The sequence below is a fragment of the Nanorana parkeri genome, unplaced genomic scaffold (genome assembly GCF_000935625.1).
Source record: "Nanorana parkeri isolate BGI_ZX_2015 unplaced genomic scaffold, ASM93562v1 scaffold228, whole genome shotgun sequence".
Lineage (NCBI taxonomy): Eukaryota > Metazoa > Chordata > Amphibia > Anura > Dicroglossidae > Nanorana > Nanorana parkeri.
Window position 1 is genome coordinate 1163296 of NW_017306496.1, and position 26755 is coordinate 1190050.

The window sequence follows — 26755 nt, forward strand, 5'->3', positions numbered from 1 at the left end:
AGCATAATAACACCCTTGTTCCAGTTTTGAAATTGTATTGGTTTATTAAGTGTCTCCAGAAGCATGACAGCAGGGTAGTATGTCATATAAATAAAGACTTTTGCATAATCTGTGGCCACTTTGCTTGCCTTGTTAGGGCACAATATAGGCTAATCTGTGGCCACTTTACTTGCCTTGTTAGGGCACAATATAGGCTAATCTGTGGCCACTTTGCTTGCCTTGTTAGGTAACAATATAGGCTAATCTGCGGCCACTTTGCTTGCCTTGTTAGGTAACAATATAGGCTAATCTGTGGCCACTTTGCTTGCCTTGTTAGGGCACAATATAGGCTAATCTGTGGCCACTTTACTTGCCTTGTTAGGGCACAATATAGGCTAATCTGCGGCCACTTTGCTTGCCTTGTTAGGTAACAATATAGGCTAATCTGTGGCCACTTTGCTTGCCTTCTTAGGGCACAATATAGGCTAATATGTGGCCACTTTGCTTGCCTTGTTAGGGCACAATATAGGCTAATCTGTGGCCACTTTGCTTGCCTTGTTCTTTACGCAAGCAAGTGATCGTAAACCACACATGCAACTGTCTGGGGAAGAATAAGCTTTCAGTTATGAATATGACATTTACACATGTATGTCTAGATCAGCCTTTCTCAACCAGGGTGACTTCTGTCTTCCACAGGGATGCCTAAAAATATTCGCACAGTGTCATACCTTTCTATGGTCTTCTGATCTGGTCTTCGTCACCAGCAGCATGGAAACGAATGATGCTAACTGAGGGGGGGTGGGATGCATTCAGAAAAGGACAGACGTTTGCCTCCGTCCAGTCCTGCTCCATCTCCCGCTCTCTGCCCTGCAGCTGCGGCTCCTGTGGTATGATAGTAGGTGAAATAGAGGGACTTGTAATGCAAAGGGGGAGGGGGTGGGGGGGTCTCTGATGTACAAGGAGGGGGCTATGAGTTTTTTTTATAGGGATGCACAGAAATGAAAATTTAGACCTAAACTGAAATTTAAAAACTTGGCTGAAGCCAAAAATTATTATTTTTTTTAGGGCTGGTAATGATTAAAATTTTCTTGTTCGATTAATCGATATTTTTTTTAATCGATTAACTTCGATTAATTATAACGCACATACAGATCCAACTACATTAGCCTATACACATACAGCACGGCATTGAAGTAATAAAATAAACCAGGATCATGCTAATCCAGCATGTTATTAATCTCACGTGCCCCACTCAATATGGCCCCAGCACACCAATCCTTTTAAGATAGCAAAAGCTTAATTTTTTGAGGTTTTTTGTCATATGACCAAAAATGAAGCTTTTGCTATCTTAAAAGGATTGGTGTGCTGGTGACATTTCTACAATTGCTGACATTCACGGCGCCTTCCGCGGTCACTGCGAGCACCCACCACTACAAGGCACATATCGGTAAGGAGTGCGACAAGGATAGTACTTATCCACTCAATATGGCCGCCGCTTGAGTGGGGCAACTCAGAATAATAACGTGCTGGATTACCGTGATCCTAGTTCATTTTATTACTTCATTGCTGTGCTGTATGTGTATAGGCCAATGCCTTGGAGTTTGGTCCACACTTGTGGGCACACTGGCCAGCTGGGAAGATTGTAGAAGAAAGGTTCGATGTCAATTGGCAAGCTGCACAGTGATGTTCCCTTTACATGTAAGTATAACCTATTAAACAGAACAAGTTTCTTGGGCAAACTCACCGGCTCAAGTGGCTCCGTCGGCTAACGAAGGGAGGGGGGAGGAGTCGGGTGACCCGGAGTCCTCCCCCCTAACCTTTGTTAGCCGTCACGGACATCAACGTCACCGGACTCCTCCCCCTTTCCCTTCGTTAGCCGACGCAGCCACTTCGGGAAGGGGGGAGGAGTCCGGTGACGTCGATGTCCGTGTCACTGGATCTCCGACGGGACTCCCGGAAATTTTATTATTAATTTTTTTTACTTTACTGTTGGGTGCTTTGGGGAAATATTAGGGGTCTAAACAGACACCTGATATTTCCCTTTTTAAAATAGAAAAAGAGATTGAGTCCTCAATGTCTTTCTGCAGCCCCAGCACTCCATGAACAGGAAACCGCTCAGTAAAGAGGCTTCCTGTCCATTCATGACTGGGTTGATGGTAAATATTTTCTAATAACTCATTCATGAATGGACAGGAAGCCTCTGTACTGAACTGTTTCCTGTCCATTCATAAAGTGAGCATATAGTAAATATTTACTATGTCCCTATTCATAAATGAAAGGGAAGTGATGTTTATTCATAACTAGGGATATGGTAAGTTTACTATGTTCTCAGTGATCAGTGTTGGTAAATAACTGAGTGTTTGTGCTCCCCTCTCCATCCTGACCGATTTGCCTGTCACAGGAGCTGAGCTCTACTCCTAGCACCGCTCAGCCTCCTGACGGCTGTCTGCTCCCTGATGGATGACTGCAGCTGGATCAGCTCGGATTCTTGCTGCCGACACAGGCGGGATTTGAGGGGACACAGATCACAGGCGGGATTTGAGGGGACACAGATCATAGCTTGCAGACGGTGCCCAGTGGGCAGGAGAGAAGCTAGGGATGCACAGTTGAAAAAGTTGTCAACTTTTTCAATAATCGATTAATCGGCTTCCGATCAGTTGGCCCTGTTCACGGCTCCACACACGCTGCGCGCCGCACCTCTTCCCCACCTCACGCTCTCCGCTGCCAGACCCGCCCACCCGCATCCACGCCGCACCTCCTCATTTTTTTAATTGTTTATCCGATTAACCGATTAATCGAACTTAATAATCGGCTAACTAATCGATTTTGAAAATAATCGTTAGCTGCAGCTCTAGTTCAGACCAGTGCGTTGCATTGATGAGCGATGCCCTGCGCTGAAAAAAAAAGGAGAGCAACATAACTTGTGTTTAACGAGTGTCTGCAATGCTCATCAAAGCAAGGCAGAATCAATACTTTTATATAGCTTAGTGTAAAAATCAAACAAAAGAAAAATGCAAGGCTTGTCAGCGTTCTATGCCAGTGAATGCACTTGTGCTAAGTCACATTCAACGCACACATTTAGCTGTAAATGCAATGTTTTCATCAGTTCTCGCCTAAACACATGATTATAACAAGGGTTGCCGTACATCATGCCCTCTGGGAGCTTGATTATGTTGCTGCTTATTTTTGTACGGTAGCTGAGTGAATGTTTACAGAGAAGTCCTGGAGGTGTGACATGTCAACTCTGCTCAGGAATCAAATCCAAAGCGCAGGGCACTTGAGCTAATAGTTTCTTATATTTCTCCTCTGTTCTTCTAGGTCAAGGACCCAGCAAGAAGGCAGCCAAGCACAAAGCAGCAGAAGTGGCTCTCTCTCTTCTCAAGGCTTCTGATATGTTCGAGATTTGTGAAGATAACAGGTGAGGAGTCTCCTGCCTGTGTTGGAGACACTGGTCCAATGTACTGATGATTGCTTGGAAAGTGTGCATGATGCCCTCACCTCTGTGTTGTGTCTCAAATATACCTTTTAATACAGATGACAGTTCATCAGCTTTTTTGAATACGGCTGATTGGATATTTATGAGAAATCCCATTGATAAACTCTGCAATGATATAGTTCATTAAGAAGTAAACACTTCTATGTTATACTATTGACATTTCCCCTGGTATATCTCCTCTAAAGCAGTGGTTCTCAACCTGTGTAACCTCAGGACCCACATTTGTCCTTGGTCATTAAGTCGCGACCCAAAAATAGTTTCACATTCGCAGTGATACCTAACCTGTATGGCACAATCGTCCTTTAAGTACACACGCATAAGACCCACTTTTGGGTCGCGACCCATGAGTTGAGAACCACTGCTCTAAAGCCTCTTGATTGTTAAAGTGATTGTAAATGCATTAACCAAATTTAACCCCAAACTCTTCCCCCTTTGTATCATGTTCCTACGTTATTACCTTTTTCCTTGTTTCTGTAGCGAGAAACCGCTTTTACTACTCTCTGTGACATCACCAGACTTGTAAAGGTCTTGCAGGGAGCAGCTACTGGAAGATCAGTTTCTATTGTTGTAGGCACGCCCCCAGAGCTACATCTCCCAAGAACCCTTTCACTACACAGTGTGTTGACAGGCAATCAGGGCAGCAGCATTATTTTGCTGGAAAATAAAAATCAACGCATGCATTAGGACTTGGATAGAGAAGGAGTGAAGACACGTGGAGTGCTGTAGACTAGCAGGTAGGGCTGACAATGCTGGTTGGGATTTCGGTCCAGCAATTTCTGGTGGATCAACGGGTATCTTTTTGTACTTGCAGCAATTTTAAAGGGACAAAACATGGGGAAGTGTGCATGTTGCATCCTTTTTTGTGTTTTGCTTTTCCATAATGCTGTGTAGGCAGTATGAACACAGCATTTCCAGAATTAGAGCTAATCAGAGACCTACTTTATCAAAATGTTGACAGCTTCTAACCAGCAAAAAAACAACTAAGAACCCAACAGTGCTAATTGTTTCTGCTAGTTACTGGTGTGTAAATGGTAATTTAGCATTCTATAATGACATTAGAACACTCTGTGCTGTTAGTAAGCTAGAGTTGAGGTTAAAGCAGTGTTACCATATTGGCTTCCAGACATGCTGAGAACAACTGGATCCATTATTTGTAATATATCCTGTTCTAGATCACTTTAATTAAAAATACACTATATACAGTACTATAACTCTGGCACTTCCATATAATCCAAGACATCCCATTCCATCTGGACTTAGGTCTGCCTGTCATCCAGCCTCCACTGAGCTCCATATACAGCCTATAAATCCACTAGGAGTTACAGATGTAACTCTAGTTTAACTGTGTGTTCACCTTTTCAATGCTGTCATTAGATCTTAGTAACATTGATTGGGTAACTACATGGACAGCCTAAAAAAAGCTGTTTGATCAGTTTCTGATATAAATGTTAGGACCATGTCGATGGGCTTGTGTTGATGGCATCAGTTTGAGATGCTTGTGAGATATATTTGATCTGCAGTTGATCTTCATAGACAAAAGCCCGCCACAAGCCATTAGACTGGCCACAAAAGGGCTCACTATCCACACGACAAGGCCGCTAGTCCTTGAAGCAGTAGAATAGAATAGTTAATGTGTTATGATGAATGTTTTCACACTCCATGGATATTGACATTGATTTAATGCTCTGGTCTCTTAATGTTAGAGAATACAGGCCCCTAATTACTGAAACGGTACATTGGTTATGTAACTTTGTCAACTTTTAACATTCCACCAAGGTTGACATGCCAGGTTGTGGCTTATATATGAACATGTGTGTTTGCATAAACAGACACACTTCATAGAATCCCCTTGCACTCCTGACCGGATAAAACCCCAAATATCGGTTGGGTGCTGTAATGACTGCGGGTGCCACCGCAAATTCAAGAAATAATCACCAGTGCACAGCGAATTCTGTCAATTCTTTATTGACAAAAGAAAGGTATGTCACAATTTTGGTCCCTTCTTCAGGCAAACTGAGTGATACAAAATACCATCGAGAACAAACCTATATACAAGAGTAAATGTGCAACCAACCAATCAGAAAAGTACCTTCCTCCCCCTCTGACATCATCATCATGTCATATTCCTGCCATTTTATATAAAAACAATATTGCTCTTTGCTGCTAGAACATCAACACAATCTGCAAAGAACAATGCATATCAAATCTGTACCCTGGCATGTTGTACGTTGCTGCCCCTTTAAGATCCTAATGCTGCCTCTATGCTGTGTCTCATCCGTGACTGGGCTGTCAGATGAATTCTCAGAGATATTTTGTAACACAGCCGGCCCGCAGCTCCACAACACAGTGAGTTGCTGCCGGCTCTGTGGTTGCCACGGCTCTGTGATCACAGCGATCAGCTATCTACTGTTGAGGATCTGCCTCGGACCCTGAGGGACCCATCAACAGCTGTAACTCAATGATCGCTGGTCCCTCCACAGACAAACACTCACTGTACCGCATGATGGGGTTATCCCGTCACCGGTCGTTAATTAACTGAACGAGCGCGACGGTATAATCCTGTCGTTGTGAAGGGGTTAAATACTAGGTTGCAAGGAGGGTTTTCTCTTAGTCAGCCCTAAAAATTAGCACAGTTGTATAAGTTATGGTGTTGTATGGTGTTGAAACTCAACATTTTCCATTTTTATCTAGCTTTATGATCAGTGTTTATATTAGGGTTGAAGAGTAAGTGTGTGCAAGAGTATTATTCATTTTATTATATTATAAAATGTTGTTGTTATTATTATTACTAGTGCTACTATAACTTTTATCCCCACCACTGCTCTATAGTAGTGTACTGACTGTGCTGTCAGCTCTCCTACTGCCTGTCCTTGATAAAATCTTCTTGTTAAAGTCAATGACACGTATTGTCACAGTTGACACTACAGAGAGAGTTAGCTGGGGGGCTCCAAAGTTTTGATATGGGGCCCCATGATTTGTAGTTATGCCCCTCGACTGATATACTGGTTCCTAGTACAAGGAGACTGTACAGACTTCTACGTGAAATAGAGTTGTGTTCCTTTGAAGCCCTGGTGGATCAAAGGGAGGTATCAAAGTACTACGTGTGCTCTGTAGTCACTATTGGGTGATAATCGTGGATGAATGTTCCTGTGTGTAGACCCCTTGGTCAAGCACAAGCTGGTGTTTCTTTGCTTCCCTGTCTATGACTCCCGGGCACACATCTGCCCTTCTCTGGACAGCTATATAAAATCTCAACATATTGGCAGACGATTCACACTATAATGAACGTTGAGTTTTACAACAAGAGGACTTTTTAAAAGCGAGCTGTTGCTGAAATCACCAAATCCAGACCTCCGCCAGTTATGATCAATCAAGACCAGACAACCTCCAAGATGTTTAGTTTTTACTCTTGTGATGGTAGAGTAGCTAATATGCATTCCAGGGCCTGGAACACTGAAAATGTATGTGACCCCCAGGGAGGGAATCGGCAAATGAAGCTGTAATTTTCCTTCTTTGTTCCCATCTGCTTAGACATGACATTCTGAATAGGACAGGTGATCACACCCTGATCTGCTTTTGTGTCCCTTACAAGCAGAGGTACCCCATACATTGTAAACTTACAAAAAAAAACATGGTTATCTAACCAGCTCTGATTCACACCATGCTCAGCAGAGCTGTTTTTCCCCATTGGTTGGCCAAAATGTTCCCCTATCTTCACTTATAAGGTCTTTGCAAAATCTTTGTGACTCTTTTAAAGATGGCAGCTTGTGTTCCATTTTTGGATGTGTTTTGTCCATTTTAAAGTATACCTTTCAGCAGCTTACCAAACTAAAAATAGTGTCTAAACCATTGCTGTTCCTCACTGAACGTAGGGTTGCCACCTTTTCTTCATGCCAAACCCGAACACTATAGCGTTTCGCTGCAATTTATTTGTACAGTATACACTATGCATGTATTTTGTAAATAAATTACATTGGAGTTAATCAAAACTTGCCAGTGTGCCGCAGGTCCCCAGATATGCATTCTGTAGATAAGTGTACAAAGCAGTACCCATATACCTTGCCGCACTTCTTACCAGATATACCAAAAGTAACGGGTGCCGGTAATGACTGCGGATGGCGCACTGAACGTCAAATATTGACAAGTCTTTCTAAACTGACAAAAAAGCTCTTGCTGTCCCCTCACTCTTCCTCCTACGAGTGGTGAAATCTTGGAATATTTTGCATAATTATGTATCAGTTAAGCGTTAAAGCCTTAAAATACAAGCAGAATTTTTGGCAGCCTCAACAAGCAAACCGGCACTCTCGTGCGTCATCCTGATTAAGGAGGATATATTCTTCTGCTCTGTCTCTGCCTGGTCTTATGATGGTATGACTGACACCAGGTGTTTGTACCACGAGGCCAGATTGGCAGAGTTCTATATTGGGGATGAAAATTGCTTAGATTTAATCATATGCAGAAACAGACCAAGCAATCTGAGCAAGGTAAGTTCTTTTACATAGTTGATCTTATGTTTCCACTGGTCATTGTAAGGGTGACATTGCTTTCGGTGAAGGTGTGTGTGGTTTGTCTGCTTCCATACACCCTCTGAGCTGGCTAAATACTTTACAGTTTGTACATTTTTCTATTGTACAATTTTATATTTACCAACAACTATATAGCGCAAGGACCCTCACAACTGTCCATTCAATCTGTATCCAATCAGGCAGACCCTTGCTCTAATTAGATTGTACAATCCGATAGCAATGTGTGTGTAACCAGCTTAACACCGATCCACAAGTTGGTGCCAAACACTTACTGGGCCCCTTTCCTGATCTTTCCTTTGCTTTGGTGTTAGAGATACCCCATAGCTTACCATGGGACTTACTGCGCAGTAAAATGAGATGGACATGCACACCAAAGGGTTACATAGCGACATGAAGGGACATGATGAGTAATATTTATACTCTTCACTGAATAGTAGTTAGTGGAGTGACCCTTTAAGGGTGGCCAAACTTTAGCCCTCTAGCTGTGGTGAAACCACAAATCCCATCATGCATCTGCCTTTGGAAGCCATGCCTGTGGCTGTCAGGGTCTCGCAATGCCTCTAGTTTTCACCACAGCTGGAGGGACGAAGTTTAGCAACCCCTGCTTTAAGGCATATAGTCCTCCTGTGGCCTGTATGTATACCTCATTGTGTTAATGCAGTAACATTTAAAAGTTGAAAGCGAATCACGCTCATAATGCAAACTACTAACTGGGAATAACATAGTAACGTAGTATTTGAGGTTGAATAAAGACATAAGTCCATCAAGTCCAACCTGTTTGTGTGTGTGTGTGTGTGTGTGTGTGTATAGGTCCATGAGTGTTCTCATTCTTAAGAGTACCTGTACCCTTGTACATTTCAGTCTCTCAGGAAGTCGTCCAAAAGCCTCTTGAATGATTCCATATTCATTGCGGAAATTACCGCTTGAAGCTGTGAGTTCCAGACCCTAACCAAGCGAACTGAGAAGAACCCCCTTCGCACCTTGTGTTCAAATTTTTTTTCTACCAGTTTTAGGTGGTGTCATCCCTCCTGAGTGTATACTGAGGAGTCTAACACTTTTTTTTTCTGTCTCCTCTACAGTGAGGTGTTTTCAGAGGAACCACCGGCAGAACCACGGATAAAACCAGACCCGTCTCCACCTCCTCCACCCACCAGGTAAATCTTAAAATAATATGTTTACCAGAGCAAAGACAGAAAAGATACAACATCCAATATTATTTATCTCATGTGTGACATTCCTTGTCCAGATTGCCTGGAAAAAAATAAGTGTGATTAGTCCTGTACTCTAAATATAACACATTATGCAAATTGCTAGCACATTTCTGTCGGAGTGTTACGTGTCATCATTTATTTATAAAGCTCAAGATGTGTTGTTCAGCTCTGTACAGTTGGTTTGCTTGTTTAGAATTACAATCAGTTGTACTTGCATCAAATATGATATCTGCAAATGAGGGCTTTTTTCTAAGGAAACATGAGGCGTTAGGACAAGCAGCAGAGGGCGGGTGCAATAGCCAGCTTGCTATTGGGTATTGCAAATTGAAATAGCCAATAGGAATCTAGCTATGCATTCCTATGCTGTTTTTTTCTGACTGACGGCAGCCCCGATGTCGGGGGAGGGGGGGGGACCAGAGCAGGGAAAGGTTTACTCTGCTCGATCGAGCAGAGTAAACCTTTCAGGGAGAAAGTGTTCCCGGGCGGGCGAGGGCTGCTATCTAACGGTAGCAAAATGATAGCGGTGAAGGAGCAACGAAAATAATTTTACTGTTAGGGGTCGCCACAACTTGGGCAATTTTATCAAAGGGATGACATGTCAAGTCAAACTGAATTGGGGGACAAATATAAATACTACATATGTATGCTTGCACAGTTGAAATAAACTTGGATTGAATATTAAAATGAATCGATGGCCAAATTATTTTCTCCGCATCACAGAGCATATATATTTTTTTAAAGCACAACCGCACTGAGAGAAAAATAACTTTTAAATTGGACATTTCCCAGCTGGCTAATAGACCTTCTTCCTGCAGTGTGCAATGCCCCATCGACACCCTGATTGCCATCTGCACTTTTTAAAGAACAAGTTCCCTTGTAGTAAAATCTACATTAGCCCTCCATCTCTAGCCTCTTAAAATGAATGAACCCAGAAACCCCCCAGCTCCATGATTACTTCAGCAAATAAGTGCTGGTCACATGCATGCATTGACCTTAGCAAATGTCAGAAAAAGGCATGTCTGCGTTAGGCACTTATGTATGTTCTTCAGAATATTAGAATCTGATTGGTCTGATGCTGTGAGCATACAAACATTTCTACATTTTAAACTGGAAATCAGCAGGAGAATGATGGTTTTAAAGTTTCCTGCTGTGGTCAGTCCAAACAGGTTTGTAGAATGTAATTTTAATTTGTTTTTGTTCCCCCTCTATTTAGAAATCACACCATTGACATGAAGCCCCCTCTATCTGCACAGCAGTCGGAATGTAACCCTGTGGGGGCGCTGCAGGTAACACATTTTATTTTGACTATGGATTATTTCTGCTGTTTTTTCATGTTCACACTTTAATCTCTTAATCTCTTCTGCATGACAGCATCTGAGCCGACCTAACTGGAAAAGGTACTAACCGTTAATTGAGGTCTTACCCAGTGCTGCTCATTGGAAATAGATTGTAATTCAGCGCAGGTAGTTTGCAAAACAAATTTAAATACAGTACTAAATAAAAATAATGTTCTGAATTGTCCAAATACTCAGAAACTGTACTGTGCAAACATCAAGTCCAAATAAGAGAACAAAGACTTCGTCCAAAATGGAAAGGGGGTGTATATACAATTTTCTTCCACAATGTGAATAGAGTTCTTTCCATGCAAATGGTGCCAAACCAAAGTGCTCTTCAACACCTCTGTGTAAAAACAAAATACACTCCCCACATGTGTAGGACCCCTTAATAAGAAGAAGGTCTAAAGCACTTGTGAAAGACCGGTAATGAACCTCCCAGAGTACATAGAACCCTCAGGCAATGGTGGTATACAAATCCTTCCTTCTCACACCTCATAAACCCAGCATCAAGAGACAGAAGAAAAGAGATGCTTGCATCACAGGAATGTATCTTTATTGAATAATATCACCAGCCTAAAAGAATTATGCCCATTTGCCATGATTAGCCCCCCATGTATATAATATATAGGACTGTATATGATGCACTGATACCATTTTGTTCACTACAAAGTAAGAGTACCGATACTTTTCTTCAAGTAATCGCTGATGCCAATTACCAATTCTTCTTCTTCTCCCTTGTCCCTTCCTCCTTCCTTATTTCTTCTTCCCTTTTTTTTTTTTTAGTCCTGTGACAGTTTTTCTAAAACAATACAGACTAATTACTTTAGAACAGTGGTGGAGTGCCAGGGCCTGGTCACAGCTGCAAATGCTGTGCTCTGGTAGTTCTAGGAAGGAGGAGGAGATCCGGGGGGCAGCGCATGTTTAATGCTAATAGCATTGGCCATATTTGTGGGAGGAGTCTGAGTCTCGTAGTGCTATTTAGGGGGGGGACTCACCCGCAGTGGAATCTCCGGCATCGCGGGTACGGGTGCTGCTGATACGCGTCACTTCCGGGTTCGCACGCTGCCGGTTGTTTAATTTTTCGAACAGCGGTGTCTCAGCGTTCTGGCTACACGGCGTTCAGCGGTCGGAAGTTCGGTGGCATTCGTATCAGAGGCACTATCTTCATGCACAGGTCTAAGCTGATTTCATGAGAGGCACAGGTTGTCCATAATTTTCAGCATTGAATTGGTAGGAGAAGGTTCGGCTTGCTGCAAGCTACCATGCTGTCAGGATCAATATTCTCATAGGGGTTGTTGCTCCTGGATAAAAATAAATAAATAATTTTTACATGCTGACGAACTCGGTATCTTCCTTAGGGGTCATTCTATCAAGGAGCATCAGATCAGAGGTACGTTTTCATGTTTTGAAGGGGCACGCATGCATCAGCACTTCACGTTTATCATAAGTTTTGTTCAGGCCGCTGGACTTCAGGTGCAGACACACATGGGTCATTCCTACAGGCATAACGCATTTGCCATGTAAGTTAGGTTCAGGCTGCTGGACTTCAGGTGCATACACTCTGGGGTTTTTTCATACATGCACAACGCATTTGCCATGTAAGTTTGCTTCAAGCCTCTGGACTTCAGGTGCAGGCACACATAGGATATTATATGCACAACACACTTGCATCAAGTTTGGTTCAGGCCGCTGGACTGTAGGAATTGTATGGGCATACAGGCTGAGACATTGTCACGACGCACGCTGCGTACGACCGGTTTGGTTCAAGCCGCTGGACTGTGTGGGTGTTTGGGTTCACATGCACGGTGGTTTTCCTCAGCTCGCTGGACTTTGGGTGTTTAGGTGGACGCATTCTTTACTCATGATGCATGGCGTGAGTTGATGCAGGCCACTGGATTGCATGGTTGTCACGTTCATGCTCCTATGCTAAGTTCATATCCGGGGGATGTTCAGGCTGTTGGACCGGGTATGCATGCTCATACTGTTGGATGTGCGTACTGGTACATGTTGATATGTAGGCATGCATACTCATACATACTGATTTGGGGAGTGGCTCACACGCCTCAATTGGTTGGGTAAGTTTGGTTCAGGCCGCTGGACTACTTAAACCCCCCCCCCACAAACTCAGGGCATACGGAAAAAAAAGAGGGGGTGGTATCATTGTCATCGCACGGGCGCTCTTTTACTGAGTTTGGGTTGGCCATAGTCATTGACTTACACATTCAGGGAATTGGGGCGGCAGTTACTTTGAAAGAAAATTTTTCTTTGTTATTACAGCTTCCAAGCTAGAATGTCACACAAGTCGGATATTGAGGACTTTGCATCTCTGCCGGCAACCCCAGCCAGAGGATCGGAGCACGGGAGCATCCCTTCTCTCAGGTCCTGGACTATACCTAAGCTTATTGCGGAGCTGCAATGCAGGGGGATACCTTTCTCGGCTACTGCCAGGAAGGCAGAACTTTTTAAACTATTATTTCCTCCAGCCGCGGCCGGTACTAGCTGGGAACAGGTGTCGTTACATACACTCGCTTCTTCACTCACGCAGATTCACGCTTCCTTAAACACCGTTTCTACTTCACTTCACGATCTCCAGAACAGGACGGAAGCTTTGGAGAAGCAGGCAACTCCGGTTCCTGCTGATGATGTCCAGGCTAGGGATACCATTCGTCAGGTCCTTCCCGGTACATCCAGTACTCTCATGCCGTTAGACCCAGGTGTAATTGACTCCCCTCCGAATGTTACCCGGCACATCTTGTCCCTGCAAATTTGAAGAAAGACATCTTGGAGGGCAAGGATGTAAATTTAGCGTCGTTACTCATAGCAGCCCACGATGTAGCCGATAAACAATCTTGCGCTTGTGTGGAGGTTTCAGTCATATGGAAGGCCAGAGATCACAGGCTGTACCGAAATCTGTCCATACCAGAGTTCGTTTTAGCGTTTGGGATTTATAGGGACGTAGTTTGCACCGTTAGCCCACAGAGGAGGGAAGAGTTCGATTCTTATCTCCATTTAGTGGTAGATTTGGGTTACAAATACGGGGGATATGCATTCTACGATTACCATCGTGCAGTCTCTGCTAAAGCCGCAGTAGCATTAGCTCAGTTTCAGTTTGTTACTAATTGGAGTAAAATTGATACTGAGCTGTTTTGTAGACACTTCGCCGGGTTAAAATTGCCAGTCTGCTCAAATTGCCAGTCATCGGCACACACAGCAAATTGGTGTCCTCATCCCATGTCCTTGGACGCAGTTGCCACATTCAGGTCTGCATCTTTACTACCTACGACTTCCAGTTCAGCCTATGTTCAAGTGGATAAATTAGGCAGACCCATCCAGTGCCTCAGTAAGGCCCGAATATGCAACAATTTTAATTATAAGTCATGCAATTATCCACATTGTAGATTATTGCATGTATGTTCCATCTGTTATCGAGCACATCCTAAAGTTAGCTGTTCAATTAGAACTTCCCAACCTCTATGACTAGGACGCATAGAGGTTGAAACCTTAGCTAAATATCTGCCTGACTATCCTGATCCTGGGTTAGTAGCCTTTTTAACCGAAGGCTTCACTGTGGGGTTCCATACTGGGTTTATCAAGTTACCCCAAACAACCTACGAGTGCGTGAACTTGAGATCAGTCTTGGCTGAACCTGAAATAGTGGATTCTTTGCTTCATAGTGAATTGTTATATCACTATTTGCGATGTGGAGAGTGAGCCCCATCAGGCTGGTGTGTGGCAAATTTAATAATAAATTCAAATTAATTTATGATTTGTCCGCCCCTCATTCCACGCATGTTCCCAGTTTGAATGCTCTAATTCCTTCAGAGGAGTTCTTGTTAAAATATGCTTCGGTGGATCAGGCGGTACAGTATATTTTACAGGCAGGTAGGCATGCTTGGTTGTCTAAAGCGGATATTTCAGACGCTTTCAAACTCTTGCCGATCAGGCAATCTTTGTGGCAGTGGCACGGTATCAACTGGAAAGAATTGTATTATTGTGCTACGAAGTTGACCTTCGGTTCCAAAAGTAGTCCGTGGTTGCTCAAGCATTACATTGGATTCTGGAACATCAGGCCCATTGTCATAAGGTTTTGCATTATTTAGATAATTTTTTTGCTGATAAAGTCCCCCACCGAAGTCCCACAGGACCTGAATCAGTTATTGTACACTTTCAGGGCACTAAATGTCCCGGTAGCTTCACAGAAAGTAGAAGGTCCGGTGAACGTTATTACCTTCCATGGTATGACTTTGGTATCCATGCAGGCTAGCTTACCGCTGGATAAGCTCAGCAGGATTAGAGAGTCATTACACGCTCTGGTCATATCCGCCAGGTGTACCAGAAGGGAATTACAGTCGGTGTTAGGCATGTTAAATTTCGCCATGAGAGTTATTCCGCAAGGTAGGTGTTTTATTTCCAGGTTGTTGGCTTTGTTACCTACAGTCTCCAATATGAATGCTCAGATTCACATTGACGCAGCAGGACGGGCTGACCTGGTGATGTGGGACGAGTTCTTACGACATTGGAATGGGATTTCAATGTTCATCCCGCAAGCTTCCGCATCATCTCCACAGGTAATCTCAGATACAGCAGCATCTACCGGATTTGCAGCTATTTTTGGCACTCATTGGTTTGCTAGTGCCGGTGATGTGTCGAAAGTGCGAACTTATCGAGTTGTGGGACCGCATTACTTCCGGTTTCCTCAGTACTACGAGGTTTTTACACAAAACATGTTGTGCACGAGCGCCATCCACGGCATTGCCCTATAGACATAGACCACAGCAATAAAGTAATAAAATGATGTAGGATGACAGTAAGCCAGCGCGTTGTTTATCTCCGGTGCCCCACTCAATATGGCCGCCGCTTGAGTGGGGCACCTGAGATAAAGAACGCGCTGGCTTACTGTCATCCTACATCATTTTATTACTTTATTGCTGTGGTCTATGTCTATAGGGCAATGCCGTGGATGGCGCTCGTGCACAACATGTTTTGTGTAAAAACCTCGTAGTTCTAAGGAAACCGGAAGTAATGCGGTCCCACAACTCGATAAGTTCGTAGTTTTGATCGATCACCGGCCGGACGAGGTAAGGGCTATCCCCTTGTTTTTGAAACTTCTGCTTTATTCGAAATTTATCCGATTGTGGCAGCAGCGGTTAATTGGGACCCGTTGTGGACAGGTCACACCGTGACTTTCTTCACAGACAACCAAGCCACTGCAGACATTATCAATAAAGGGAGGTCCAAGTCGTTATTGATCATGTCGTTTCCCCGTTGATTAACATCCTTGTCATTGCAGTATAAGTTTCATATTACCTGCTCTCTCCTTCCCGGTACATGTAACGTGGCGGCTGACGCTTTATCTTGTTTAAAAACCCATCTTTTCTTCCAACAGATGCCAGACACGGACGCCAACTCATCAACAGTACCGCATTTCCATCAACTTCGGTTGGATTAAATAGACACCAGTATAATGCAGCTTGTCTCATCAGTCATTCACTATCTGATAACGCTCGCAAAGCATGTACCGTAGCTTGGCAGCTTTTCCGTAAATTCCAGTTAACACACAACACTCAAGATTCGGGTAGCGTTTCATACATTTTGTCGTTTATTGCATACTGCCACACCGATTTAAAGCTCGCAAATACCACCATAAGAATGTATTTGGCAGGTGTGCAAAGTTTTTTGGCCTTGAGATTCCCAGACAGACCCAGAAAGGTGAAATCAAAGATTTTGTCAGCAATTGTCCCACCTGCAATGAATATGCACACTTGCAACAAAAAGAGACCATGATGTCACATGAGATACCTACACGTCCTTGGCAGATTGTCAGTATAGACTTATTCAACTATGCGGGAAAAGAGTACCTGATATTAGTTGATCATTACTCAGACTTCTGGGAAATTGACCTGCTTCCTGACCTATCCACTGAAACTACAGTTAAGAGGTGCAAGGCACAGTTTGCACATCATGGCCAACCAGACAAAGTGATTTCTGATAATGGCCCTCAGTTCTCAAGCTTGCGATTCAGAAAATCTGCCTTTTGAATGGTAGTTTGAGCATGTAACTTCCTTCATCCACAGGCTAACGGCAAAGCTGAATCTGCGGTGAAGATTGTAAAAAATGTATGCAAGAAAGCACAAAGTGATGGTAAAGACCAGTGGAAGGCCATCTTACATTGGAGGAACACTCCAACTGTGGGCATGGATAGTAGCCCAGCACAGAGACTGATGTCACGAAGATTAAAGACCTCCTTACCCGTGGCCAACAAGTTACTTGTACCCCCTGTGATACAAGGCGTACCATAAAAGTTACGGCTTAAGAGGCAAGTGTTCAAGGCACAATATGACACATCTGCAAGAGATTTGCCTGAATTGAATATTGGGGAACGAATCCACATGAAACCGCGGCATGGAAATCGAACAGGTCGTTGGAGAATGGGTACTTGTCAGCGAAAGGTTGCACCACGCTCCTATCTTGTGGACATTGACGGAACTCTCTATCGTCGCAATCGTGTGGATCTGCGTGTGGCTGAAAAGCCTGGATCACATTATCCAGTTGACAGGCCAGACTCGCATGTAATGAACATACACAAAATAGTCCCTAGAGTCTGCAACACCACTAAGCAGGGGGAACCACCAAGAAAGCAGCACCATGAAGACCAAGTACCTCTACAAACAGGTCAAGGGCAAAGTTGTGGAGAAGTACAGATTGTGGCTGAAAAAAATTTGCACATCCCACAGAACGCCATTAAATCCATTATTAAAAAATGGAAAGAATATGGCACCACAACAAACCTGCCAAGAGAGGCCAGCCAACCAAAACTCATGGGGCAGGCAGGGAGGGTATTAAAGAGGCAACAAAGAGATCAATGATAACCCTGAGGGAGCTGCAAAGCTCCACAGCATAGATTGGAGTATCTGTCCATAGGGCCACTTTAAGCAGTGCACTCCAGAGCTGACCTTCATGGAAGAGTGACCAGAAAAAAAATAAGCAAACATGTTTGCTGTTCGACAAAAGACGTGGGAGACGCCCCAAACATATGGAAGCAGGTACCCTGGTCAGGTGAGATTAAAATTGAGCTTTTTGGCCTTCAAGGAAAACGCTATGTCTGATGCAAACCCAAAACATCATCACCCCGAGATCACCATCACCACATTGAAGCATTGTGGCGGCAGCACTGTAGGGATGTTTTTCATCGGGAGGGAATGGCAAACTGGTCAGAATTGAAGGAATGATGGATGGCACTAAATACAGGGAAATTCTCGAGGGAAACCTGTTTGCCAGAGATTTGAGACTGGGACAGAGATTCACCTTCCAGTAGGACAATGACCCTAAGCATATTTGCTAAAGCAACACTTGAGTGGTTTAAGGGGAAACATTTAAATGTCTTGGAATGGCTTAGTCAAAGCCTAGACCTTAATCCTATTGAGAATCTGTGGCATGACCTAAAGATTGCGGTACACCAACGAAACCCATCCAACTCGAAAGAGCCGGAGCAGTTTTGCCTTGAATGGGCAAAAATCCCAGTGGCTAGATGTGCCAAGCTTATAGAGACGTACTCCAAGAGACTTGCAGCTGTAATTTCTGCTAAAGGTGGCTCCAAAAAGTAGGGACGCACCGATACCGGTCTCTTCAGTATCGAGTAAAAGTACTGTTTGTTTTTTTGGTACTCGCCGATACCGGAAGTCCCATTAACCACTTGCTGACCAGGTGTTTACACCTCCTTCCTGGCTAGGCCATTTTTTTTTAGTATTTAGCGCTGCGGTACTTTGACTGACATTTATTCCATTATGCAACGCTGTACTGAAATTAATTTTATACCATTGTTTGGGGACAGATAGAGCTTTTTTTTTGGTGGTTTTTAATCACCACTGCGGTTTTTATTTTTTACTATATTGGGGAAAAATGACAATTATTATTATACTATAGCCGACGGGGCCGGCTAGCAAGATACTGAAGCTTGGCCCAGCGGGAGATTTCTCCATCCACACAGTTTAGCATAGATGGAGGAATCTGTTGCACTTTTTCCATCTGATTTAGAAAATCTGCAGATAATCTATAGGTGTATGGCCAGCTTTAGTCATGTCTGTCACAGAGTTCTGGAAATGCCATTACTGACACGCCCTAATCTGTTCAACTGTCTCGGATTGTAATACATCTATTGACTGAACATTTCTGCATTACATTTGCCCTCCTCTGTTTTGCCTCTTAGGAGTTAGTGGTGCAGAAAGGTTGGAGACTTCCTGAATATACAGTAACACAAGAGTCTGGGCCAGCACACCGGAAGGAGTTCACCATGACCTGCCGTGTGGAAAGGTTTCTGGAGATTGGTAAGACATTTTTGTAGTGACCGCATCAGTCATATCTAGACAACCAGTTCATTAGAAGGCACGGGTATTTATCAAGCCACTGGCATTATGAATCAGGAAATATCATAAAAGTGTGACATTTCATACTAATGCACCAAACTTCTATTTATTACCATTACTAGGAGTTTACACACAAACACCAGGGTGCCTGTTCCTACCTATGCTTGATCTCACATGTCTTAGCCCTAATAATAATATTACAATGGGCAGATTAGTAATCCAGTTGCCCTTTAATAAGGTCATTCAAAGACTGTATATCACTGCAAAGACAGATGTCATTAAAGTAAAACATCTACTTTGTAAATCTTATCCAGATTTCTTTGTGTCTGCCTTTCGCGGTTGGCTTAATAATTAAATATTGTAAAGAAAATCTTCGCTAAGCACCATTTCTGTCTAAACCAAAACCTAATCACAGTGCAGGTTTGGAAAAACTACGGCTTGTATATGAAGTAAACCGTTTACTGCCCTTTCCCCTTTTCTCTATGTCATACTCGTATGGAAAAACATGGTGGCAGAGGAGGCATGGACATTGCATGCATTTCAATGATTCTCAGTGAGTTTAAAGCAGGGAAGTAGTTAAAAATAAAGAAGTACAGAAAAATACCTGCTGATACTGCCAGAAATCCAATGAGCTAGCTTCCTGTGGACTTTGCAGCATTATTTATCATATATGCCCCCAATTATCATATTCCCCATAAATGCAGTACAGCGAGTGATTGTTGTGACCCTAGAACAGGATGTGTGTTACTGGCAGGATCACCAGGTGAAAATGCTGGAAAAAATGCCTTAAAAATATACAGCCACCACATCTAAGGACTGGTAAGCGGCAGGATATTACGTTTTTGTGCTTGCGTTTAGACACACTTTAAGTATTAAAGGGGATGTATAGTGGCTGTGTACATATTTCCTTTATGGACTGGGCTTTAATTTATTAAATATGTATATAATGTTTTTTCTGTTTTAGGTAAATATTGTATATAAATATTATGTAGTTCATTTTCCAGCCAGCAGGTGGAGCGGTCATCTTTTCATTTGTTTTTCTGCTGTCTCCTTTTACATGTGTTGTAAAATCCTGTTGTTTACAGAGCTCAGTAGATCTGACTCTTACACACACAAGTGAAAGAGTTAAAAGAGTGCCACATCCTTTTATAAGACGGTTCCAGCTGCAACCTATTACTCTACGTTTGCTGCATGCTTTGTTTGGCTAAAATTTCAACTGTTCCTAACAGTGCACCAGTCACAGACAAACTGATGATTGGTGAGGTGTGACCAGATGTGGCACATTAAACCTTCCTGTTCACCTTTGCACTGGGGCTGTTACTCATTTGTGGTCCACACAGATCTATTGAAGCATTTTATTGAACACGTTGGCCAGCAGTGTTGCATGGGGCGGGGTAATTGTTGCTATTGTGAGATCACTCTTCCCCCCTTTCACCTAAGTTGTATTATAATGTTTGTAATATGGACTCAATTGTTGTTGCCCAAGATTACAGCACATTATTTCTCCAGGTAGTGGCACATCCAAGAAGCTTGCTAAGAGGAATGCTGCTGCCAAAATGCTTCTTCAGATCCACCGAGTACCCTCAGAACACCGGGAGAGTGGAGAGCCGGAGCCTGAAGAAGATCAGTTCTCTATGGTAACATCTTTATATTTTATTTTTATGGAGATTAGCACAGTGGTAGTGAACGTTCTTAATATAGGCTGCCTAAAGTGCTGTCCTTGACACGGCCAAAGGGCTACACATACTATTCAGTGAATGTGATGCTAAGAAGAAAGATTGCGGACATGCTATAGGAGTTGGAGAATGGGGACATGCTTCAGAAGACAGTCATAGACTGAGGACACATTACATAGGACTGCTGGAGATTACGGCTATTACTGCCACTTTACAAATCAATTTATTTGTGCTTTCTACAGCCCCCTTCAAAATTAGCTGTGCCAAGTGGATATTCCTAGTGCGGAAACAAAATTAAAATGATAACAAGGGTGGACAGAAAAAAAGTAATAAACCAAGCCAGTGAACTTATAGAACCCAGTCTACGCAATATTTGTTATTCAGTGGCCTAAGTAAGAACTTTAAAACAGAAGTCATCAACTTGCACAATTAGATCGATTGTTTATGGACTGTATATTAATAGTCTTTTATAGGAGCTCCAGTTAAAGTAAGAACTTTGGTAAGGAAAACAGGCCCCTGAGGGCTGCACCAAAAGGCCATATGTGGGCTGTGAGCTGCAGGTTAGGCACCAGGGCATTAGCTTATTGGTTCCTGGACTTTCTGGTTGACTCCACGATAAGTCAGATGTTTGTCATCCTGAGCAGGTTAAAGGCTAATGGGTTAATGTTGATAAGGCGAAGATCAATGATCAACGTTTGTATGCTATATGTTGCCGCACAATTCATCTAGTGGTAATCTGACTTCAGTAAACTCAAATTGGAGATTTATTGCACTTTGTGCATCATTATTTTTGTGCTTCAGTAAGCCCAAGTGAGTTAGGGAATGGGGAAATCCATATATGCAGCAGCACAAGTGGAAAGGGTATTGGAAACATTGGGTGCTTACTGTATATACATTGTGGGCACCAAAACTCTCCACATACATATTTGGTGCATAGAATGCTCTTCCCCAGCCGGAGGGTGATATATGTCTTGTTTTGTTCAATGGCAAGCAAGACTGTGGTTGCATTCTTAGCTGCATCTAATGGTATTAGTACAATTGGCATGCGAACTATGTATTTACTCTACATAACAATTCAGTTATTAGTTTGCTCATTTCTACCAGGGAGAGTGATCCTGAAGCCAAAAACTACACATAGACCTATAAATGGTTTTATAGTGCTTTTTATATGCAATCTCGTCTGATTGGTTTTCGTATTGTACAACTTGGATTTCTTTCAATGTCATATACACTGCCAGGGGTGAACTATGAAGTGACTGTGACACCATGGTGATCAGTTTATAAGTTAAATGTGTATTGGTGTTGAGTTATGTTTTGAGTGCGTTATGCTGTGTGACCTGGTTATGGAAAGACTATCAGAACCATCCCTCGTTATCTCCTATTGTTCTCTGAGGGAGCTCAGAACAACGACATTCTGGCCAGGCTTCTGTTATGGCTGTCTGGAGCTCGTTAGCAGGTGGACACCTGTGGTGTTATGAAGACAGAATGTCCAGGGAGGGGACGGGGGATGTGATGGGATTATATTCTGATCTGATCACTTTCTGTATAAAAGTTTGTGCAGTTGTTCAATAAAGCAGAGTTTGTTTACCCTACACTCAAGCCTTGGCTAGTGACTGGGGAAACTGGGAGCTAAGGATCTTCAGGTTCCAATATCTCCTCAGCAAGGAAGAAGACAGCGGCGGACATACTCATCCTGAGTACGGGGGTCCGTCACAGTGACTACTAAGCAATAGAGAGCTTAATGCATTCCAGGGGCAGCATCTTATAGGCTTTTATAGAAGTATAACCACAGCTGATGGAATTGAATAAGAATTGCAAACCACAGACCCTCCATTTGATCAATTTAGTGATCTTTACATTGCATAATAATGAAGGGTTACCTACCCATGACATACACGCACTGAATTTCCACAGATAACTACACCAGCCTCATATGTTTTACTATTCTTATTATTGTAGTCCTATCTAGTTGTGTAATATGGAGTTTTGTTTCAACAATGCAGTCTGAAAATAACACCAACCTATGGGCCTTATGACTGAACATTTCTGAAAGCAGAACTGTCCCAACTGACTTTATTTTATTTTCCCAAGTTCCTTAGCAAGTGAGAAGTTAGTTGCTATTGGCAATACGCACAGATCTGCTTTCAGACACCTTTATTTATGAGGCCCTTTAATTTTGGACAAAAGGAGTTTGACAGTTTTGTAGAACTGCATATGAAAGTGTTGTTAGAATATCCACATTGTGAATATTGTTCTTGTGGTTATACGTGATTTGTCTTGCCCTTAACAATAAATTCCTGTTGTAGGTTTCTGCATCACAAAAACCAGTGCTTGTTATGTCTCTGCAGTGTACAGGAGGGGGAAAGATGGATGGGGGCAGAGGGCGAGGTGTGGCGTGTACCTGGGACTCCCTCCGTAATTCTGCTGGAGAGAAGATCCTACATCTAAGGAGTCATCCTCTAACCATCCTGAGCTCGGGTTTCTGCAGTCTTCTCCAGGACCTGTCTGAGGAGCAGAGCTTTCAGATCAGTTATCTTGATATTGGTGAGTGAAAGATATAACAGAGCTAGGAGAAACATTTCTCTCTTGTTAAAGAATGTGCTAAGTAAAACATCTGAAGAGCAAAATGATGACAAATGACAGAGTTTCAACTATACCCCAGATGTAGCTGACCAAGCAGAAGTTTACTAGGGGTCTATTTATAATCAATTTGCAGGGTTCTTTCCCCCCTATGAATATATCTGTGAATATTTTTGTTTTGTGCGAATAATAGATAAAACATCTTAATGAATATATTAAGGTTCTTAATATAGTTTCTTTTCAGGCCGAATGTATAGTGATGTAATACTGCATTATGGCCACTAGATGGAGCTGAGGAGCATGGGAAATACTTCCTATGTTCCTCTACTCCATCCAGTGCTCATAATGCAGTATTACATCACTTTGCAGGTCAAATGTAAACAGGTTTTTGCAGTTATTCGCACAAAACAAATGTTCACAGATATTCGCAGGTTACTTTGTTTAAAAATAGACCCCTTGGAGTTTGATCTTGGAAAAAAAATATGCCAGGGGTTTGAGACCCACAGAATCTAAGGAAGGATGAACAATTAAGGTTCAAGGGAAAACTGGAGTCCCCAAGATAAGATTTCCTTTTACATTGGTCGTACAACCCTTAACTGTCCTAAGCAGGGAATCCCAGACATTGAGTGGAGGGCTACAATGTCATCTACAATGGTGAGGTGTGATTGGAACCACTGGAAGGAGAGAACTTTACAGGGAAAAACAGTAGCCTTTGCTGACCAGTAATCGGCTGTCACTGGTTCCCAACACCCTCTTTGTAGATGGGTAGCTGTCACCTGAATGTCCCCTGGTATGTCTGCAGGAAGCCTCATATACATTACCTACTTTGTGAATAAAATGTTGAGCATTTTGGAGAAATTATACATTTGCCCTGCTTATTGCCACCTCTTACCTGGATATGGCTACAGAGACTGGGAACCTATTCTTTGGAGTAAGTGACATGGCGTATGTTACCTTGTTTATTACTTCTGTCCGTCTTTAGTTTCCAAAGTGACTCTGTCATGAATGTATGGGGGTGCCATTGCAGGCCTCCTTATGAAAACGCTAGTTGACCTGTATGTGTCTTATGTGAGCATATTTCAGTCACATGCCTGGAACAAGCATAGAGTAAATGTGTCTGAAATTCTTACCACTATACTTGTTCTAGGTCAGCAATGCAGACCGCATTGAAGCCAAAACATCAGCCTTGGAATTGGCATTCTCACAAGTAGGGATGCACCGATGCCAAGTATTTGAGTACTTGTACTCGCCCAAATGCTCAGATGAATAGCCCGATACTTGAGCTTCCGGTTTTAGGAAGCCGGGCAGCGAGTCATTACACTGGTTTTGTAGCTTTTTCTATTTGCTGTGCTGTATGTAGGTGCACTCACTGGTTTGGTATCTCTTTCCATGTGCTGTGTTGTATGTAGGTGCACTCACTGGTTTTCATTCTCTTCCCATGTGCTGTGTTGTATGGAGGTGCACTCACTGGTTTTATATCTTTTGTTTCCCCAGATGAATGCAGTTTAAGTGGCCTGTACCAATGTCTTGTGGAACTCTCCACCCAACCCACCACTGTATGCCATGGCTCTGCCACAACCAGAGAAGCTGCACGTGCAAATGCAGCCCACAATGCCCTGCAGTATCTGAAAATCATGGCTGGGGGCAAGTAATTATGGTGGGGGAGCACATGCTCCCCCAACAAGAATAAAATCACACAACCAGTTTACCTTATGTCTGTCAAGGACTCAAGACTTCAGGAGCCTAAATTATACAGTCACGCAAATACTGCGATGGACGCCATTCAGTTGGGAATACCGCTGGTTTCCAAATGAAGATACATCCGCTCTTCATTTATGGTTCTTATTTCGGTTGGGACTGATGAAATCCAAATTATTTTTTTCATGTGCTTTGTTTCCACATATGAAATATTGAAAAAACGAAGTGGGATTAAAGGATAATTGTGTTTCATTGTGAACTCAAGGAAAATGATTGAGCTGCACTCATAATACAAGAGCTAATCCTCTAATGTCAAACAGGATAGGAAGATTTTTTTATAGATGGTAAACTATGTGAAATGCAATACACAATCAGCAAGTCAGAGGATTTGGTTTTGGCATATTATTTAGAGAATGGATTTCTGACAGTAGAGGATTGACTTTTCTATTATATACAAAGACTTTTGGGTGCTGCTCGCATGTTTCTACATTTTGGGTACATTTGCAGAGTACTGCCATCTGCATCTGAAATCATTGCTATGACATTTTTGTTATTGTGATTCCATCGTACTTTTTGGTTAAATCATGTAAACAATTCTGTGCATGAAATCAAATAGATCCTCATAGTCTTAAGCTGGTCATACATTGTTTGATTTTGGCCACGTCCTGCTGAAAATGGCCTAACATGGGGGAAAAACCCTATTATGAAACAATCCCATATTGTAATTCAATCTCTTTACTGTTTATTATGAAATATGTGTCCAGTGTGACTTCTTTTTTTTTTTTTTTTAACGAGTGCAATGGTAGATAAAGCTTAAGATGGATGAGGATTAAAGTGACACTAAACTTAGGAGTTAAAGTGACATTAAACCCTCAGTTTTTTTTAACATAAACCAATACTGTAATGTGTGCCTTACTGTAATCCATGGTTGTTTCCTTTCTCTTTGCTGCTCTTCCTTTTAAATCCTCATGTCTTCTCATGCTTGGGAAGAACTTCCCTTTTCAGCTCAGGGCCTCTTCCTGTAGTGCTGGCTCAGGTTTCAAGCCTATACAAACGTACACACAGACACCACGTATTCATTCCTGAGACAAGGCAGTCTGCTGCAAAACAGAGGTTCTGCCCAGCATGAGAACAGATACAGATTTAAAAGGAAGAGCAGCAAAGAGAGGGGAAACAACCGTGGATTACAGTAAGGCACACATTACAGTATTGTTTTATGTTAAAAAATCTGAGGGTTTAATGTCACTTTAAATCTTACAAATGTATTCAAGGACTTTAACTATTAACACAAATGTAGCTTATTTGTGTATCACTTGGCTGTAGATCCTCAAATCATCTGAATTGGTGCTGACACTGTCCTTCCTTCTGGAGGGGGGCTACTATTGTTCCCCATGGTCCCTGTGTGTGTTGTACAGTAGCCACCGCTCCAAGCTCTCTCCCAGGATGGACTATAATCTCATGCTCAGTTTACTAATCTGTAATGATTGTAGTCCATCACTGGAGTGATACACAAATAAGATACATTGTTGTTAATAGTTCGGGTAATTGAATGCATTTTTAAGATTTAACTCCTGAGTTTAGTGTCACTTTAATTATACTGTAATTTATTTTACTTTTACGTTCTGTACATAACTCCTTTTCCCGTTTCTCCAAAGCTGTGAATGTTTCTACACCATATGGATGGTCTGGGATGTCATGACAGCTAATGTATTTAATTTGGAATGAATGTATCAGAAGCACATGAAACATGATTTATTGGACTAAAGATTACATTAAGGGATTTTTGTAAAAGTTTTTTTTTTAAATTTCCTGGTTTTGCAAAGATAACAAATGAAATGTAAAGATGACAGAATTGTAGTGAAACAAACCTGGTCGACTTTATTTTGTAA

At 42.5% G+C, this 26755-nt stretch overlaps 1 protein-coding gene across 1 annotated transcript in view; it reads left to right on the plus strand.

Annotated features, from left to right (window-relative positions):
* TARBP2 (TARBP2, RISC loading complex RNA binding subunit) overlaps positions 1 to 25061 on the plus strand; it is a 30387-nt gene extending 5326 nt beyond the window's left edge. The window contains exons 3-9 of the mRNA XM_018556211.1: positions 3298 to 3397; positions 9081 to 9155; positions 10426 to 10498; positions 18756 to 18873; positions 20422 to 20549; positions 22937 to 23132; positions 24663 to 25061. Coding sequence (XP_018411713.1) covers positions 3298 to 3397; positions 9081 to 9155; positions 10426 to 10498; positions 18756 to 18873; positions 20422 to 20549; positions 22937 to 23132; positions 24663 to 24820 — 848 coding nt within the window. The 3' untranslated portion in view covers positions 24821 to 25061. The remainder of the gene's footprint in view (positions 1 to 3297; positions 3398 to 9080; positions 9156 to 10425; positions 10499 to 18755; positions 18874 to 20421; positions 20550 to 22936; positions 23133 to 24662) is intronic.
* The last annotated feature ends 1694 nt before the right edge of the window (positions 25062 to 26755 follow it).